Genomic DNA, 19,227 nt, shown 5'->3' with positions numbered 1-19,227 from the left:
ACTTAAGAAAGCGGTAGGATTGGGTTGACCTAACATATCGTAGTAAATTACATTTTTTTCATTTAGTAAACTATTTGACCCAGTCTGAAAACAATGCAAGACCGATTCTGCAATGCCTCACAGTGGGCTGATCGTTATTGTCAGGGAAGTAAGGGGAAATAACTGAGAGACAAGATCGGCATCTGGTCAGATTTATTTATCAACGATTAATGTGTATGTCTGTAATGTAAGCTGGTTTCCTTTGCTCACAAAGTAGTCATTTTGGTTGTTGCAGGTAGAGCTTTTGTAGGCAAAAATAATCTAACGTCGCATGACGTGATAGGAAATCTTATTTTCACATGTGAAAATATAGGCATCTAAATTGTGTCGCCAATAGGTCTCTGTATTTCACACTCTATCTATCTATCTATCTATCTATCTATCTATCTATCTATCTATCTATCTGCTTAAGCTGCAATAGACTTGGGAGTCATGAATGAATCAGCGTAAAGCTCTCCTGTTGTTTTGGTGCACAAAAGGAAGGGTACTCACCGATTTTGTGTCAATGACAGGAAATTAAACAGGATAAGAATTTCGGGTAGAAATGTTACCGGATCCCGATTCCATATTTGCCGAGTGACCAACGCGAAGTATTTTTCGAACATTGACATGTCAAACGGTATTGGCTAATTCCAGTCCGAAATGAAGACAACACAAGACTTGCCTTTGCAATTCCAGATGGAACGTACTAATGAATAGTCATGGCATTTGGGGTCGAGAATGCGCCAAGTCTGCGCCGTGTGATGACACAATTACTCAAACTGTTAAGGGGTATGGTAGTTTTGAACTTCCGGACGACTTACAATTAGCGACAGCTACTTGGGACGACCATATCATTTTACTAAGAAAATGTAAAGAGCGATTTAGACAGGACTTGCCGCACGACCGTCTAAGTGCCATGTAGGGTTTGAGAAACTAATCTACCTAGGTCATACCCTGAGAGAAGACACGTTAACCCCAGATAGCTTTAAGGTTGACCAACTTAGGCACGTGTATTATCGACAACTAAGACGGAAGTTCGATTTTTCTTGGGACTTGCAGTTTCTGACCTTCGGTATGTTTCTAACTTTAGTGGTATTGCTAGTCCATTGACAGACTTGACTTGGAAGAAGGCTTGGACGAAAGTTATTTGGACAGATGCTTGTGAGCGTGCACATCAGATGCAGTAATGATATTACCAGACATGACAAAGGAATTGTCTTACGTATTGACGCTTCCGACATAGGCTTAGGGGCAGTGTTACTGCAAGAGTATGAGGGAAACGTATATTCAGTTGCAGATGGTAGAAAGTAATTGTCGACTGCAGAACGGAATTATTGGGGTTCTGAGAAAGAATGCTTGGCAATTATTTTTGGAATATCTAAATTCCAACGCTATTTGTATGGACGAAAGTTTATTTTGGAAACTGATTACCAACCATTTGGCTATTTAGCCCAAAGTAATTTCACAAATGTACGGTTAAAAAGATGGTCATTATTCATTCAGCAGTACCAGGTCCAGGTGAGTTATATTAGGTTTAGAAAGAATGTAGGGGTGGATTGTTTAAGTACATTAGGGGAGTCTGAGGTGAAGGGTTCGGCTGAGGACGTTGAGGTGGTAACTCAGATTACAGCTTAAAACTCCCGCATATTACTTTTCAAGAGGGAACCTATGCAACGGTGCTAAATTCTATAGATAATTTCGCAGTACATTTTGTTGTTGTCAGCGTGACATAGCCACTAAGACTGACGTTTTGGGCAAGTTCGCAAGAACTTGGTAGCTCGTGATGGTTAAACTCTCTTTTTGTTGGGGTTGGATATAAATGAATTTTATTTAATTTTGATAATCGGTGTAACAGAACGTCTAATTGAATTTCACATAAATTTTGTAGCTCAGTTTCAAAAAGAAAGCGCATCATTCAAATGTCATGTTCAATTTCATTTTGTTTATGTAATTGATGAAATTGTATTTTACATACGGGGCCTTGTGTTGCTCTATTTTATACCTCTGCTCAGATGTCTGTTATTCCATTCATTAATTTCATATTTTATTTATACTTGCTCGATCCGGGCAATAAGACTGGTCGAGCATTTCCTAGATAATAATAACCAAAGCACCATAACAGGTGGGGGAGGGATCATAGTATATCACCCACACTATACGTAACACGGGAATATAAGCGAAATTTACTCTGTAGACTTGTCTAAGATCAACAGTTCCGAAGCGGTTGGCTCTAATTATCTTGCGCAAGTAAACACCCCAATAGCCATCCCGGATTAATCTGTTGGAAAGAATTTGAACGTGCACCTTTTTTGTCACAAGTATGCCAACCTTTGAACCACAGCGGCCACTTTGTACTCCGAACACAAAGAAGGATGTCTTGTTTCACTGAACATTTTGGCGTGAATTTACATAGTAGGGATGAGCCATGGTTTCGAAGTAACGAGTTTATACAAAAGCTAACTCTAACATGTGCCTGTACAGTAAAGGCATATCAATAACATCTTCAAACCTGGTGCATTGTAACATTTCTTGATTTGATTTGTCACTCAGGTGAAGACTGTTTGCCTTTAATGCCAAGCCACGCAAAAATCTTCAGCAATTGCATTCCGTACGCGCCATGTTGTGAGTAGGTACATCATGGGCGTATACGTAAGGGCGCCATTCACAAAAGAGTATGTACACAAGAGAGTAAAACTGGAAAGCAAGAATGTTCTTTTTTAGATTCATATTATTCTTTCAGCCTTTGACAGATGTCAAGTGGCAGATATTTGATTCTTTAGTGAAGAAGAGATTAATCATTTTCCAACGCTTTATTTCAGGCATTCCCTGGCTCTTCATAATTCCTTGGGTTCTCGCCAGATATTTTCTAGACAACAGTCTGTAAGTTCATATAACCTTTAGTGACTATAGATGTTCGATGTGATGATAGTTTTAATGAGAATTCAGGGTACCAGACACGGTATTGATTCAAATACCATTTCTTTCTCATTTTGAAATACTTCTTTTGACGAATAGTACAAAAAGTGTCGTGTTATTCTGCTTTATTAGAGAGATAAAACGTTTGATATGTAAAAGTTACTTGCATTTTTAAAATTCATATTATATATATATATATATATATATATATATATATATATATATATATATATATATATATATATATATATATATATATATATATATATATATATATATATATATATATATATAAATGGGCGCCCGCAGCATACCGGAAGGGAGGCGGTACAGTGACCCCTCCCTTGGAAAATCGTACTGCAAATATAATAATAATAATAATAATAATAATAATAATAATGAGGACTTTGTATAGTGCTTAATCTTTAGAAGCTCTAATAGCTTTACAACATTAGCAAACACCTATAAGATAGAAAAACATATAATGATATGATTGCAAAAACAAACACCATGAAATTAGAAAACATTTTTAAAAAAACTTGCTGAGAATATTTAAGGTAGGAAACATCATTAGGTCTTTAGGTTTGTTCTTGCAGTCGAAATAAGTGAGTTTTCAGAGCCCTCTTGAATGTGATCACTGTGTCTATGTGTCGAAGTTCAGTGGGCAATTCTTTCCACGTTGCTGGGCCATGGTATGCAAAAGAACGCTGTCCATATGACTTTGTTTTCATACTTGGAATAATGAGTATACGATTGTCTGAAGAGGAGCGTAAGTATCTTGCTGGTGTGTACACATGGATGAGGTCAGATAGGTATGTTGGACTAGGGTCCGACAGTGAAACATAGCACAGAGAACAAATTTTGTGTTTGATTCTGGATCGAATGGATAGCCAGTGTAGAGTACAGAGCAGCGGGAAGGTGTACTCTGATCGTGGTACTCTAAGGATGATCCGAGCAGCTGTGTTTTTAACTTTTTGAAGTTTCTGGAGCAGATATTGAGATGAAACAGACATAATTGAGTTACAATAGTCCAGTCTTGAAAGTACTAATGAACACACAAGTGTTTTAGCGGCATCAACTGAAAGATATTTGCAAATTGAGCTGATGCGTCTCAGCTCAAGATATGCAGCCTTGCATATGTTCATAACATGTTGGTAAAATGTAAGAGTACTGTCCAGAGTAACACCTAGGTTTCGTACTGATTGTGTGAATTTAATGTTGGTGTTGCTGATATTTATTATTTGAGGTAAAGGATGTGAATGAGAAAGTCTTTGTGTTGTGATCAGAATGGCCTCAGTTTTATCATCATTCGTCTGCAGCTTGTTACATGTCATCCATGATTTCACAGCAGAAATGCACCTCGCTACACCTTGGATGGTAGCATCAACTTCAGTTGGGTGGATAGATTTGTATATTTGGGTGTCATCAGCGTACAATTGGTGAGACACTGGATGATGATCTATGACACTTGAGAGCGACTGAGTGTACAGAATGAAGAGAACAGGCCCAACAACAGAACCCTGTTCGACACCACAACATATATCAACTGGGCTGGTGTGCATTCCATTTGCAGATACAATTTATGTAAAAAGACTTTGAATTTAGATGAGATACAAGCTGGGATATAACAACCTTTTCTAAGATTTTTTTATATGAATGGGAGATTAGAAACTGGGCGGTAGTTCTTTATATCGTTATGGTCTAGTGTTGGTTTCTTCAGCAGAGGCTTTACCATAGCAGTTTTGAAAAATGATGGGAATTCCCCGGATGAGAGAGAGAGGTACTAATAACATCAGTTAGTGAAAGCAATACTGGATCTAAGCACTCAAGCGGCAGTGATGTTGGAATTGGATCAAGTTCACATGACTCTGGTGCACTCTTCATCGGGATTGTACGTACGAAATCCATAGAGACAGGTTCAAATGCTACTAATGGTTGCCGCTCAAATTCTGTATCCCATCTGTATGGTGACGACGAGTCAACTGAAATTGTGGTATCAAGCTTATCTCTAATAATGTTTTAGTACTTTGTCGGGGAAGAAATTTGCAAACATGTCCGCAAGGTCGACTGGAGAGAAGGCAGTTGGAAGTGGTGTCTGGTGGAAAGCCAGAGCCTCTCAGCTTTACGGCGGTCTCTTTTAGCAGTGCGAAGCTGGTCCCTAACAATGATATACCATGGATAACACTTTTGAATTGGTACTCGGCACTTAGTAGCTGCGGCATGTTTGTCAAGCAATGAACGCACGCAGTTATCTGCGATAGGATGTAAGCAAGTTGTTAGGTTAGCTTGGAAGTCGTGCATTAGTTTGGTTCTATTTATCATACAGAGGTTTCTCGTAGTAGCAGATAAAGGTGGAGGGTTAGGGACTGATACGTCAAGATGGCATCTAATGCAGAGGTGATCTGATGCAAGGTCATGGGATACCAGGCAGGACCGTAGGATGTTATCATCAGGTCTATGAAGAATCCAGTCTAAAATGTGACCATGTTTATGAGTGGGTTGGTTAACTGACTGTTTGAAGTTGAAAACATTAATGGAATCTATGAGTTTTGGTGTATTTGAGTTTCCCGGACAGTGAAAGTGAAAGTTGAAATCTCCAAGAATAATCAGGTTGCCATCTATCGAATTTCCATAGTCCAGGAGATTCGGAAACTACTCCAAAGAGAGAGTCAGCCAGCTTGTTTTTTCTACTAGGAGGAGGGCGGTATAAGGAGAAAAAATGGACTGACCTTTGCTCCAGTGTGAGTGTGGTTTGGACTAGTTCAAACGATGTGTGGTCGAAATTGAATGTTGTGGTGTGGTTAAGACGTTTTATCATGGAGTTCTTTGCGATGATAACAATTCCACCTCTGCGAGAATTACGGGTGAACGACTTGATGGAGTAACCAGTTGGTGTTAGATCCGCACACTTGGGCTCATCGCTGATGTTTTCAACCATGTTTCTGTCAGGAAAAATACATCAGTATTCTGGTCGTTGATAAAATTATCTATTTCTGTGCTCTTTTCCGGTGGTCCTACTGATTGGGCATTGAATAATGCAATATGCAGAGGTATTTCTTGGATAGTTGACACAAAGGTTGACGAATTAATCAGGATTTGAATTAGATTATCTAAATGAGCGTTTTTTTTTTTTTTTTAAATTGTTGAGCCGAAATAAGGGAGATAACTGGAATTCTTCTTCCTGTTATACGCCGGCCGGCTTTGAAATAACGTTTCTTATTTCGCTTCTGTTATATATATATATATATATATATATATATATATATATATATATATATATATATATATATATATATATATATATATATATATATATATATATATATATATATATATATATATATATATATATATATATTTACTGACAGTTTAATCGTGTAAATGAAGCTTAAAATATGTCAAAAGATTCTATTCAGAATGATTAATAAATATTAGCTGTGGTTTCAGTCTGCGTAGCATACTAGGAATTTTTTTTGCGGGTGCCCAGTTATATATATATATATATATATATATATATATATATATATATATATATATATATATATATATATATATATATATATATATATATATATATATATATATATATATATATATATATATATATATATAATTATTTTGTATTCGATATATGGTGTTTTATTACAATATATGGAATTAAACCTTCATATATAGAGAAAATGGACGTTTTTCGAGTAGATATAAGGAAATTTTTAACGAGTGGCATGAATACAGTGTATTATGATGAATGGCGAAAGCAGGAGGAACAACACAAACTGTTTCCACTTTACGAATGAAATATCTCCTTCTATTTCCTATAAAAATGTAGATTTTCGTTGTATGGCATTTGCAAGGATTTGTTTCTCCATTCTGGCATTCTGTGTCAATATGATTAACTGCTGCATCATTACAGCGATAAAAAGACGTTCAGAAATTTTACAAATGTAGATTGTATATCCATTGCTTCAAATTGTGATATTTGTTAAATTAACGAATGCTTTCTGGCGAAAATAAATCTGTTTCTATTTTCTTGCGCGAATTGACGCATTCAACATTGTTGCAGTGATGGTTTGATTGCAACGTAACAGAACGCTCCAACCAATTTCAGAATGTAACATCATTAAACAAACAGGCTTAATGATTGTGAGTTTACTTGTAAAGGTTGATTTTGGCTGCTATTGTTAGTTTTGTGAATTGGCAGGCAACCGACGTTGCACTCAAATTTGGTTCATGACTTAATTGCGGTGTGTGTGTTTGTGTGTGTGTGTGTGTGTGTGTGTGTGTGTGTGCGTCTGTGTGTGTGTGATTGGGATATTTAACGTAGCGTTAACAATTTTTCAGTCATATAGCTACGATGTCTGCAGTGTGGCAGTTTACAGTGATGTTTAGCACTGGGGCATAATACCACAGACATCATGTCCCACCAGATACATTATCATGACACCAGGCTGACCAGTCCTAACATCTTAAAACTGAGCGCCAAGCGAGGCAGCTATTAATAGCATTTAGATATGACGTAGCCGTGGTTCGAACTCGCAACCTCCCGCTTCCGAGGCGGACACTAACCACTTAGGCCACCGGAACGGTCAAATTGCGGTTTAAAATCAACTCTAAACAAAACCTGATTTCTACGTCTTTTTAAGAAATGATTATGATTGTGATGGCAGTTAAAATCGCTACTTAAACATTTATTTTTTACTATAAGTAATCAAGAATATGTGTTTCCTTTTGTCGTTTGGTATAACAGGTATACAATATTGTATGGGTGAAAGAAAATATAAAATAGAAACGGGTCATGCAAGTTCAGATATTAAAAATTCGCGTGATTCATGTGAAAAACTAATTATGATACTTGAATCCTGCTTTTATTGTTTAGTGTTCATTTGTACGCATTACTGACGGTGCATTTTCATTGGTTGCATAACTGTATACTACAGCGTCAACAATCTTTACACACTGACGGGGGGGGGGGAATTGCGAGAGAGGAAGAAGGAAAGAAAACCTAAAATAGTCCTGAATAGGAAAATACAGATCTGAAGAACATACATAGGGGTAAATATACTTCTTAAATGGGAAAAGTAAGTAGTTCCAAACGTGACATCCCCACTGTGGCAATACAACTGTGGCGATATACTCCCCCCACTAATAAATTTTAATATTTTATTATGAAATATCTCAAAAATAAAATCTGAAAATTAATATAGATATCAAAGATATGCATTACTTTTATGTGTGAGCTGTTCTGCATTGAAAGGCAAGCGCGTCGGAAGAATCATTTTCTGGTATGCATGTATTTGTATTGACATTCTTGACTCTTTGTTTGGTTTTATAAACAGGTGTTGGAATACACATCCACGAGAAGATCTATACTGGATAATAAGAGGTCCAATAACGGCAACTATAGTGGTGAGTCTTTTTTGTTATAGATCAAACTCTTTGAATGTGGTTCCTTCTGGAATGTTTTTGATAATATACCGTGTGTTATCATTACATATAAGCTTTTAATTAATTTCCAAAATGTCACTTCATTTTGTTACCATTGAACCATATTCCAATAATTTCATTCTCCATGCTCTCTCTCTCTCTCTCTCTCTCTCTCTCTCTCTCTCGTTAAATATGCAGATGCGTATATAAAATGTGAGACACAGAGGTATGTCAAAATAGGCATTCAAACATTAGTTGATAGATTCAATGATAAATAGACATACAGACATGTAAATGGAAAGTAGATTCTTAGTTTACTGAACCAATGGGCAGAAGGGTAACAAAATGAAATATAAGATATGACTAATATTCCTTGGTTACAAGCATTAAAAAAATACTACAGGTGCAAGCATGAACGTATTCATACCTTTCAATGATCACTTTTTCCCCTTCCGCCCTTTTTATCGACTAGCTCGTTTTATGAGGAGATAATTCCAGTATAAATTAACTAAAACGTGCTTTTTATTCCTTTTCAGATAAATTTTCTTTTCTTTATTAATATTATACGAGTATTGTTTACAAAACTGACTGCCACTACCTGTTCAGAAGCAACAAAAATACAGGTATGCTTGAATTACATTTATTTTGAAATTTGTATTCTTGTATTTTTTATATTTTGTTTAATTAGGTGTGGAGGTGGGGGTTTCTAACATTATTTTAACCCAGTATTTGCTATATAATGCCAAGGAAATATGAGAGAGAGAGAGAGAGAGAGAGAGAGAGAGAGAGAGAGAGAGAGAGAGAGAGGGGGTGGGGTGGGGTGGGGTGGGAGATGGGCGGATAATAAACACTACTTTTAGCAAGTTGGTTGCCTATAAAATTAAGCTTTGTTCTGTACATTAATTATTATAGTTCGTTCGTTTGCTTGTTTGTCTGTTTTTATCCATTGATTGTTTTTGTAATTGTCAGTTCGTTTTAATCAGTTATCCTGTAGATCCTTAGTATAAACAAAAGGGTGTTCATCAAGTATAATATAACAATAATTATGTCATTTGAGAAGAGACTGTTCTTAATTGTTGTATGTCGTACATTTCAGAAATGAAATATCACTGATTTATTTATGTAGAGCTAATACCACCTGTAACGTTCTTCCCACTTTTTTCAGACGGTTAGCTAAGTCCGTTTTAATCCTTATTCCTCCATTTGGGGCTTACTACATTCTATTTGTATGCATCATGTACCCAAAACCTCGCCTTAACGACATGGCAGAAATCGTCCTTCTCTACGCTGAAATGTTCTTCAGTTCCTTCGGGGTAAGTAGTCTTCAGTGATTTTACTTGAACAAGTCCCTAAACTAATTGAAGTATAACGTGGAACGTATTGCATTATGTTTTGAAAGACCACTGTTTATCTAGGTACAAATTTGTTCGTGGTACTAGCACTAAACCGGAATATTCCGAGTATTTGTTGAGAAGACTGGAGTATGCTGAGAAGACCGGAGTATTGAGAGGATATTTAACACTAGTGGAGTATTCAGAATACTTTTAAGGAGACCGTGGTATTCAGAGTACATTTTGAGAAGACTGGAGTTATCAGAGCATTTGCTGAAAAGACCGGAGTATTCAGAGTAGGGTGAGACGACTGGAATATTCAGAGTATTTGCAGAGAAGACCGGAGTATTCAGAGTATGTGTTGAGACGAATGGAGTGTTCAGAGTAATTGCTGAGAAGACCTGAATATTCAGAGTATTGTTGATACCACCAGAGGATTCAGCCTATGTTTGGAGGAGACCGGAGTATTCGGAGTATTTTAGATGACTGCAGTTTCAGGGTATTTACAGAAAAGACGGGGATATCCAGAGTAATATTTTGAGAAGACTGGAGTATTCAGATTATGTTTTAGAAGACTGGAAGATTCAGAGTATTTGCTGAGAAGACAAGATTTCGGTTCGTCTTTTAGTTTGAGAACCCTGGAGAATAAGTGACGTGTCATTAGCAGATCGATATAAAATACAATTAGGATACAAAAATGTTTATACTCTTGTAAATTTTCAATCCATTTGTGCTGAAATTTCCATATCCATAATAAGATTTAACAGAAGAGCACCTGTCTATGGAGCTTTTTGTGTTTAAATAGCAGATCTTTGACCATTATATCGATAAAATAAATTATCTTGCTGAAAGAGATTATAGGAATTATTGATTATCAGAGTTATTACTTTATGATTTAATTTTTCATGGGTAAGGAATATTAAGTAAATTATATCCACGACTAAAACGTAGTATTGTTCATTGGAGGATAAGGGAAAAAGTTATTTCCATACAAATTTATTCCAACGATGACATCTATTTACTTCAGAACCACGATCTTTTTATACCCAACGAATGTTTCATTTGAAGAACTTTCTGAGATTATATACATCTAATTATAAACATCAGTTATCCGATTAAGTGCCTTCATTACAATTTGTAAGGATGCCTAGGTTTTCATGGTATCTAAGATTACACAAGTAGTGTACGATAAGTAATCGTGTGAAGAGCATACAATCTTCATGGGTGTAATTTCAACCAGTTCGTTCACTATGCTACACTTCTGCATCACATACTGATATCTAATTTCTAATTTAGGAAATGAACATTAAAACAAACACAACTACTTCTATAAAGGTAAAACATCATTAGCATAAATAGGCAATTTAGGTCACTTATTTTGTTTTATACTTTTTGCATCTCATCTGGGATACGAAGACCTTAAAAATAAATCATATTTTACTAGAAGAGCATGGCGGAGGAGCATCATCGCTCGAGTTTGGCAGAAGGGACAGCGAAGTGTATATAGTCTGACTATACATCATCGTTTGTTTGTACCCCCACCCACTAATTTCAATTATGGAAACCTTTAATGTGATAAAAGGTGCAAGGAACCTAGTCATTTCATTCACTGATTGATAGTTTCTAACTTGACTGTGAGTATAGTGTCCCTAACACCGTCATCGTCTGCGCGTTTCACGCTTAACTGAAGTTTTCAATATAATATACGGACATGCTCGAGGTCCATTTCCAGTTCCTGGACAAGACCATTTCCAGCAAAGGGGTTATGTACGATTACAGATGTACATACATATGTCGTCTGCCTCCGATATTTACAATGTCGAATCAAGCAAAAGAAAAGAATGACAACAAATAATTTTGCCTTTCAAGTGGATTTAACAAGCCGTTTAATTTCTATGTTCATGTGTGCAAAGGGGTATAATTCCAAACTCTCAATTTAATGGTAATTTACGGAATTATCTGGCAGTTACCGAGTAGGACTAACTACGTCATTATGTTGTCGGATGGAGAGAAAAAAATAGCCCATAGTGTACACAATATGACACCGTGTTAGTATGGAAAGTCCGTTAAGCATTAAAGGTACATATATGCAGTATTAGTGCCATTCTAGCCACAGTCAGGTTAGAAATTATAAATCAATAATTCAATTGACTTAGTTATGTGCACTTTTTATCACATTAAACGTTTTCGTTATTTAAATCAGTAGGGAGTACAGACAAACGGGTATGTATAGTCAGACTAAAGAAGGGAAAAACAAAAGGTGACAGTGTTTCTTTTCAAAATCGCTAAAATTACAAGACCAGTCGGAATATGAAGATAGTTGGTGAACACTAAATTGAAATTATTCATATCATAAATAATGGCACAAAGCTTCATTGTAATGGAATCAACAGTTTTCACAAAGGTGATAGAAATATCTTAAAAAATAATACGATAACAGTAATGTCGGTATCAAGAGGCAATGTGTATTTGTTTACAAGTCTGGATAAAATAAAGGTTTTTATCTAAGATTGTTGTGCTTCACAAAATATAAATGAATACAAACACTGGTTTGTTGATTTCAAATATCAATAAATATGTCCTACAATGGTTTGATAAAGATCATGTGTACCATCAAGCGTTTGATTGGACTTGGGTTCTGTAAGATTGCATTTGATTATCTCATGACGAAATAGATAAATTAAATACAATCATTAGCTTGTATGTGATTTGTATTTCATGTGTACAAGTTCAAAGAGAACATATATTATACTGTCTTTTGAAAATATAAAACGATAAAAGGTTACTGGAATTAGAAGGTTCTGATACAGATGCAAACCATAATGGCACCTTTTCAACAACACATTGCAGAATTCACTAGTAATAGTCGAGTTTGTTCTCGATGTGGACAGCATACGTCTATTCCTGAGTGATATCGTCATGCAAATGTGTTAAATCAGAACATTCGGTGACTGATTTCAACAACAAGTAAAGTAAACCCTAGAGTTAATACTGATAAAACAAAAACATGTTCATGGCCGATGAACAACCAATGATATTAGGAAAAGAGTTTTTAAAGTTCAAACGGGAAGACACAGTTTGTAGAACTTACGCAACTTTAAAGACTCTCCGTTTATTTCTCCCAGAATCTTGTTGGTATTTTAATACTGCGAGAAAATAAAAAATTGGCGAACTTTGTTCAGGAAAATTGTTCAGCTCAGCAATATAAAATTTTACAGTGACCGTAGAAGGTCTGGATATAAGATTAATTCCCTGTGTTCACAATTGAGGCAACGCTTTTCAGAAGCCGCAACAAATTTCTTTAAAAAAAACAATAACAGCAAAAATACATACGTAACGTAACCTCAAACAATGTATTCACGATAACCATTGTATCTGACTTGATTTGAATACATACACATGCTAACGATTAACAAGACAGTTACTGTCAAATTAACAGCAAAGAAAATGTAGGTGCCCACAGAACGCATGTTCGTTACATTTTCATCAGCAAAAGTCAGTCAGGATTTACGTATCAGTACTAGCTTAGTTGTCTTATGATCACGTGTAAATGAAAGCTTTTACCTACGCATATATATGTTTTAAGAAATAACAGTCAGGTAGCATGATGCTTTGCGGAGAAAATAAGACATTTCGTACACTAAATATATAGAGATTGAATACAATAACTTTATATTTACGTTATCATTTGTCCAATTTTCGATTATTTAAAGTTGAGATTGCGATCCTGTTAAATTTTGGGATAAATTCGATTGGTAGTTACTGTTACTTGTTGATTAAGGAGACAAAAAAAATGTTTATAATTGATGACTGCGGCAATCTTGACTATGTAAAAAATACGGGTGCTAGCCTAAAACAAAATATATTTTTGGTGGATGACATTTGTGGGCTGATTGTGAAAACGCACGGCACTACGTATTTTGTAGCAAGGATAAAATAAGCAACGGAAACTATGTTTGAAGAAACCCATGTTATATTCACACCGAAATGAACGCAGAAATTCTAGATATTTTAAAGCCGAACGAAAGGAGCAAGCTATGAATGAAATTTGAGCATTCATTTTCCTATTGAATACTTGTGTGTCCGTAATGAAATATGTTTACATTCTTAGCCAGACAACTGTTGTCATACGTAAATAATGCCACTATCTTCATTTTTATATCGTATGATTGCCTTATCGGATTAAATTCATTTACTTGTTATTACCTGTCATTAAATAAGAAATATTTGTGTCTACTGAATTTATCTTGTTATAACATTTTTTGTGCATTTAGAATTTTAAATTCTGTTTGATGACACATTAATTTATTCCTTTATTAGTTCCTTTTCGTCGCTCTCCGCGTTAGGGATAGTGTTTTGACCTTAACCCAAAGAAATTCTCATTAGAACATTGTAAAACTTAGCTTTGCAAATCTCAAAACTTTCTTATCAATTTGTGGTAAGCTAATTATGGAATGCACTGCATTGCCATTACTGTCACATCTGTTATGTACCGCGTTACCACTACTGTCACATCTGTTATGTACCGCATTGCCACTACTGTCACATCTGTTATGTACCGCGTTACCACTACTGTCACATCTGTTATGTACCGCATTGCCACTACTGTCACATCTGTTATGTACCGCGTTACCACTACTGTTACATCTGTTATGTACCGCGTTACCACTACTGTCACATCTGTTATGTACCGCGTTACCACTACTGTCACATCTGTTATGTACCGCATTGCCACTACTGTCACATCTGTTATGTACCGCGTTACCACTACTGTCACATCTGTTATGTACCGCATTGCCACTACTGTCACATCTGTTATGTACCGCGTTACCACTACTGTCACATCTGTTATGTACCGCGTTACCACTACTGCCACATCTGTTATGTACCGCATTGCCACTACTGTCACATTTTATCCACATCATTGCTACTAGTGTCGAAAAATATACGGTTTCTGTCAAAATAAATGTGTTTATGTCAGCATGAATGCACAACGAATAAGTCACAGTCATACACGGCTTCATTTCATCATTGAAACCTTGTTATAGCAAACGCCCTAAATTAACCATGTAGACAATTGAAACGATGAAAATCCACCCTTAACTGCTTTAATTTTGGATTTCTCGCTCATCTTCGTTGTTCCTTTTTCATTCTTTTCAAACTGAAAAATACTACGTCATGGTTAATAATTGTACACCTTGCCAAAAGTACGCAAATACGCCTGGCATTTGACAAATTGATTTTCATATTGTATACATTCTTATTCTTGTGTTCTTTTCCTTCGAATTTCTGTTTACCAAACACGATGCCATTTATTCCTTTAAAGGAAACACTTCTCATCTCAGATTTGCATTTAGTTCATTGTGTAATTTAAGACTGTTTTTGTTCAAACAAGAATGGTATGTGCATCTTGAACAGTTCCAAACATAACGATATACAATGTGATGTGATGTGATTTGGATTTTTAACGTAGCTTAAACAATTTTTCAGTCATATCGCTACGATGTCTGCAGTGTGGCAGTTTATAGTGATGTCTAGCACTGGGGCATCATGCCGCAGACATGTAGCAAGATGTCCCGCCCAGTCACATTAATCCGATACCAGGCCGACCAATCCTAACAGTAACCTCTTAATGCTGAGCGCCAAGCGAGGCAGCTGTTAGTACCATTTTTTGTAAGTCTTTGGTATGACTCAACCGGGGATCGAACCCCCACGACCTCCCGCATCAGGTGCGGACACTCTAATCACTAGGCCACCGGAGCGGTATACAAAGCTTCCGATTTCTTATGTGAGTGAAATTTTTTTTTTTTTTATTTCAACCGTGGTATGTGTTTGGATATTTTAAAAAGTCAGATTAGATTCATTACTGGCTGGCCATCTGTACACTCCTTTAGAGCGATATTGATTGCAAATTGTGTAAATAGAAACTTCATTATGCCGCACCTTAGTCGTTTTACCATCGCGAACAAAATCTCGTTTCTCACAGACATAACACATTTATTGGAGCGAAATATTTTCATTTTCTTCTGTGCAGTTCATGATTTTGTGCTTTTGGGTTTTATTGTCTCTTAACAACACGTCTTCAAATGTACCTACCACGCCGTAAACACTTGAATGCAATCAAAACCACATTTCATTTACTTACAATATAATTTATTGTGAAACTAATACACTAACACTTAACTATCACAATGATAAATCTCTTGACGTCTTCTCTTGAATGAAATACACATTTTGTAGCATTCATTTCAGGAGATTTTTTTTCAGCTGTTGCACGAAAATTTTAAACCAGAAGAAGGAACAATTTTACTTTTATGGGCAATTATCCAAAAATATTGTATTATCACTTGAGCTGCACATACTTCGGAATAATAAAATGCTCTTTAGTAATTATTACTTTTACTGCAGACTAAAGTATGTGATCTTTCACTTATAATGGACGTCAATGCACTTTCGCCAGGACTCGTGATCAGTTAGTCTGACATTTGAACACTCTTGTAGAAAACAATGAATTATTTTTATTTCAGTTTAACTTTGTCTAGTAATTTTTGTATGATTTTCAAAACACTGTCATTTGGTTTGATCTTTTATTTATGTCCCTGTGAGTCACCTTTTAATTCCGATTTTTCGAAGTTCTATCCCTGTGGTACATGTAAAACAAAGCGTTGAAAGCCTATAATCGTTCTTCCATGATGTTCATGCTTTTTAATTGTATGATTTACCATCGGTTATTTCAAGTATGATACACAGTATGCCATTCTAAGTGGCACACAATTTTAATTGTATTATTAGTTGAAAGGAGACAAAGCACGGTGCAATAGATTTTTGTCTATCCATTTTCTCTCATCTTTGATTAGTATGTTGAACACCTAAAAACGGCCAGTTTTCAATCTATACGGCGTTTGCTTTTATAACAAACATTTCACTGTAATGTTTATGTACAATCTTCATGAAAACAGCGTTTATCCAATTATTTTATGCTGATTGTTTCAATTCTCACGAATATCTTAAAACATTTACACTGACGTTGAGTTAAAGAACGATTAATATTAAGATTACAATCTTTGACTGACAGATATTACACTTGCTATATCTTTTTTTCCAGGGGTTTGTCGTCGCTTGGATCTTTTGTTTCCTTAATTCAGAGGTAATTAATATTAAATCGTTCGTTCTCCCAAACAAATAAGGAAATGTTATACCTGAAAACCTTTAGAAAAGTGGAATAAAAATCTTTAACCTCAGCAAAAGATGGTTTTAAAACACATATCACCAGGCTGTAGGAAAATAACCGACATGAGCGGGATGACCACTTCAGATTTATTAGCATAGTATCAATACGCGGATCACTGACAACACATTCATTTTTAGAATATATGCCACGACTCCAAATGCGTTTCTCCTCTCCGCCGATGCACACAAATTGCGACGTATCAGACATGTAGTAATAGATACAAAACTTATTTATAGCTATTGAATATGACCAGTTCATATTTGTGCATTGGGAATAGGTGGGGGATAAATTAATATTACAGCAAACATATGCTATGAGGATTAATGGACTTATTTCTCATAATGCTTATGGCACTGTAAACAGCATTTACCTCAAAAGGAGGAACTCCCTCAATTCAGGATCCTGTTACTTTTCATAATGTTGAAATTTACACATTATGCATCATCTTGTGTACTTGTAGGTTCAATATGAAATTAAGAAGGCTTGGTATCGCCAATCCGTTCAAAGTGGCAGCAGTTCCAAATATTTCCGTTATTTTTCAAAGCACGAGAGGGGAGGCTACTCCATTCGTCCCACTTCCAATGGGACCAGAGAAAGCGATCCCTACACTCAAAGTTCAGTTTTAAATGATGCTGGGGAAAACAGGAAAGATTCAAGTCCAGAAAACGTGCTTTTATTGAATAGGAACTGCGAATATGCTAAACAATACGAATTATGCAAATCAACGACTGAAACATAGATATGTGGATTACCTGAGGATTAGAGCAGGAAAGAGTTAATTTTGCACGAGTCCTACCAAACAATGCGAATTATGCAAATCAGCGACTGAAACATAGATATGTGGATTACCCGAGGATTCGAGCAGCCAAGAAAGTTAATTTTTCACGAGTCCTACAAATGGCGCCGATAGTTGTTCAGAGTGAGGACGATATGGAAGAGTAACAAAGGGCCGATTTTCATGAATACCACGAATTTGTAACAACGCATTTCAATGTCATATTTGGAGATGTCTGTATCTCATGAAAGTAATATTTACTTATAATGTAATAATGTTTTCCCGTCTGAAAATGAAGTGATCATAGTTAATATGATACATTTTATATTATACTTTTTCAAACTGGCATTTAGAATGAGTGACTTAGCAATTCCTTTCCTAAAGAATTTAAACAAAAACAAGTTTCTTGTTATGTCGTCGTGTACTTGTTTAAAGAGGTATTTTGACATTGTAACGTAATCGAGCTAACACCCTTTGAGACTGAATGGGATTTAAGAAATAACAAACACGTATGTGAGCGACAATGAACAATGTATTACCCTCGCGCACAAATGACAAAATAATGAAACAGGACACTGAAATAAATACAAAGGTACAGAGTATGGATCCAATGAAACACAGTGATAAAGAACATATTATTTGGACTATTCAATAACTATGACATTGTCTTAGATAATCAAACACTACCGTGCTTGTCTCTATAGTCAACCACTATACTGACATTTCTTTATAGTTAAACACTATACTGACATTCCTCCCTAGTCAAACATTATAAATAATATTTCTCTTATAGTCAAACACTATGACATTTCTCTCTATAGTCAAACACTTGACTATAATCACGTTTCTTATACATGACCAATGTTTACTTGACATTTCATATAATGCTCTCTTGACCCGCTTCCTCGGCTCGGTCACTTTGACCACCCATACTTTCCATGCACGCACACGTTGGTACTTCTGGCGGTCTTTCACCTCCACTACAGCGGCCTCTAGCTACATCCAGTCAGTCCGCATCTATTTTGTTCGCACTTAGTCACCCACGCATAGTTAGCTGAATATGAGAGAACTTTCAAAATGATCTCAATATCGTACAGATTAAGGACACACGGTACTAATTCAACTCCTATAGTAAACATATGGAAACACCATCATATTCAAAATTCAATAACTTAAACTTTCTGGGTGCTGATGATGAGACCTATAATTCTCCACGCACTTCTAACCTTGGTGCAAGCTTATGTGTGGAGAACACCATATGAGCCGCGGCATTTTGTTTACATACATGTGCATGAAACACGTGTTATTGATTCTGCATCAAATGAATCAGGTGCTACTTTCATTATTGAGTACTTTTGAGTCAAGCCTGTAAGAATGCTAAAATTGCATCAGTAGAAATTTGTCTATATTTTTTTAAATTACATATAGGATGAGCTCTTAAAAGATATTTTTACTAAAATTTTAATTTTCATTATTAACCAATTATGGACCAGCAAACCCGTAAATACTCCATTATTTCTTCACCCATT

At 35.8% G+C, this 19,227-nt stretch overlaps 1 protein-coding gene across 1 annotated transcript in view; it reads left to right on the top strand.

The window, feature by feature from the left end:
- LOC149776408 (secretin receptor-like) overlaps nucleotides 1-18,594 on the top strand; it is a 108,648-nt gene extending 90,054 nt beyond the window's left edge. Inside the window, exons 10-16 of the mRNA XM_089941301.1 lie at nucleotides 2,762-2,901; nucleotides 8,274-8,343; nucleotides 8,898-8,984; nucleotides 9,356-9,387; nucleotides 9,527-9,674; nucleotides 16,798-16,839; nucleotides 17,384-18,594. Of these exons, the coding sequence (XP_089797427.1) occupies nucleotides 2,762-2,901; nucleotides 8,274-8,343; nucleotides 8,898-8,984; nucleotides 9,356-9,387; nucleotides 9,527-9,674; nucleotides 16,798-16,839; nucleotides 17,384-17,662 (798 nt within the window). The 3' untranslated portion in view covers nucleotides 17,663-18,594. The remainder of the gene's footprint in view (nucleotides 1-2,761; nucleotides 2,902-8,273; nucleotides 8,344-8,897; nucleotides 8,985-9,355; nucleotides 9,388-9,526; nucleotides 9,675-16,797; nucleotides 16,840-17,383) is intronic.
- The last annotated feature ends 633 nt before the right edge of the window (nucleotides 18,595-19,227 follow it).

Source organism: Sinohyriopsis cumingii, chromosome 18, assembly GCF_028554795.1.
Source record: "Sinohyriopsis cumingii isolate HCF-2022 chromosome 18, ASM2855479v2, whole genome shotgun sequence".
Taxonomy (NCBI): Eukaryota; Metazoa; Mollusca; class Bivalvia; order Unionida; family Unionidae; genus Sinohyriopsis; species Sinohyriopsis cumingii.
The sequence above is the reverse complement of the archived record's forward strand: the minus strand, read 5'-3'. Positions and strand labels throughout refer to the sequence as shown.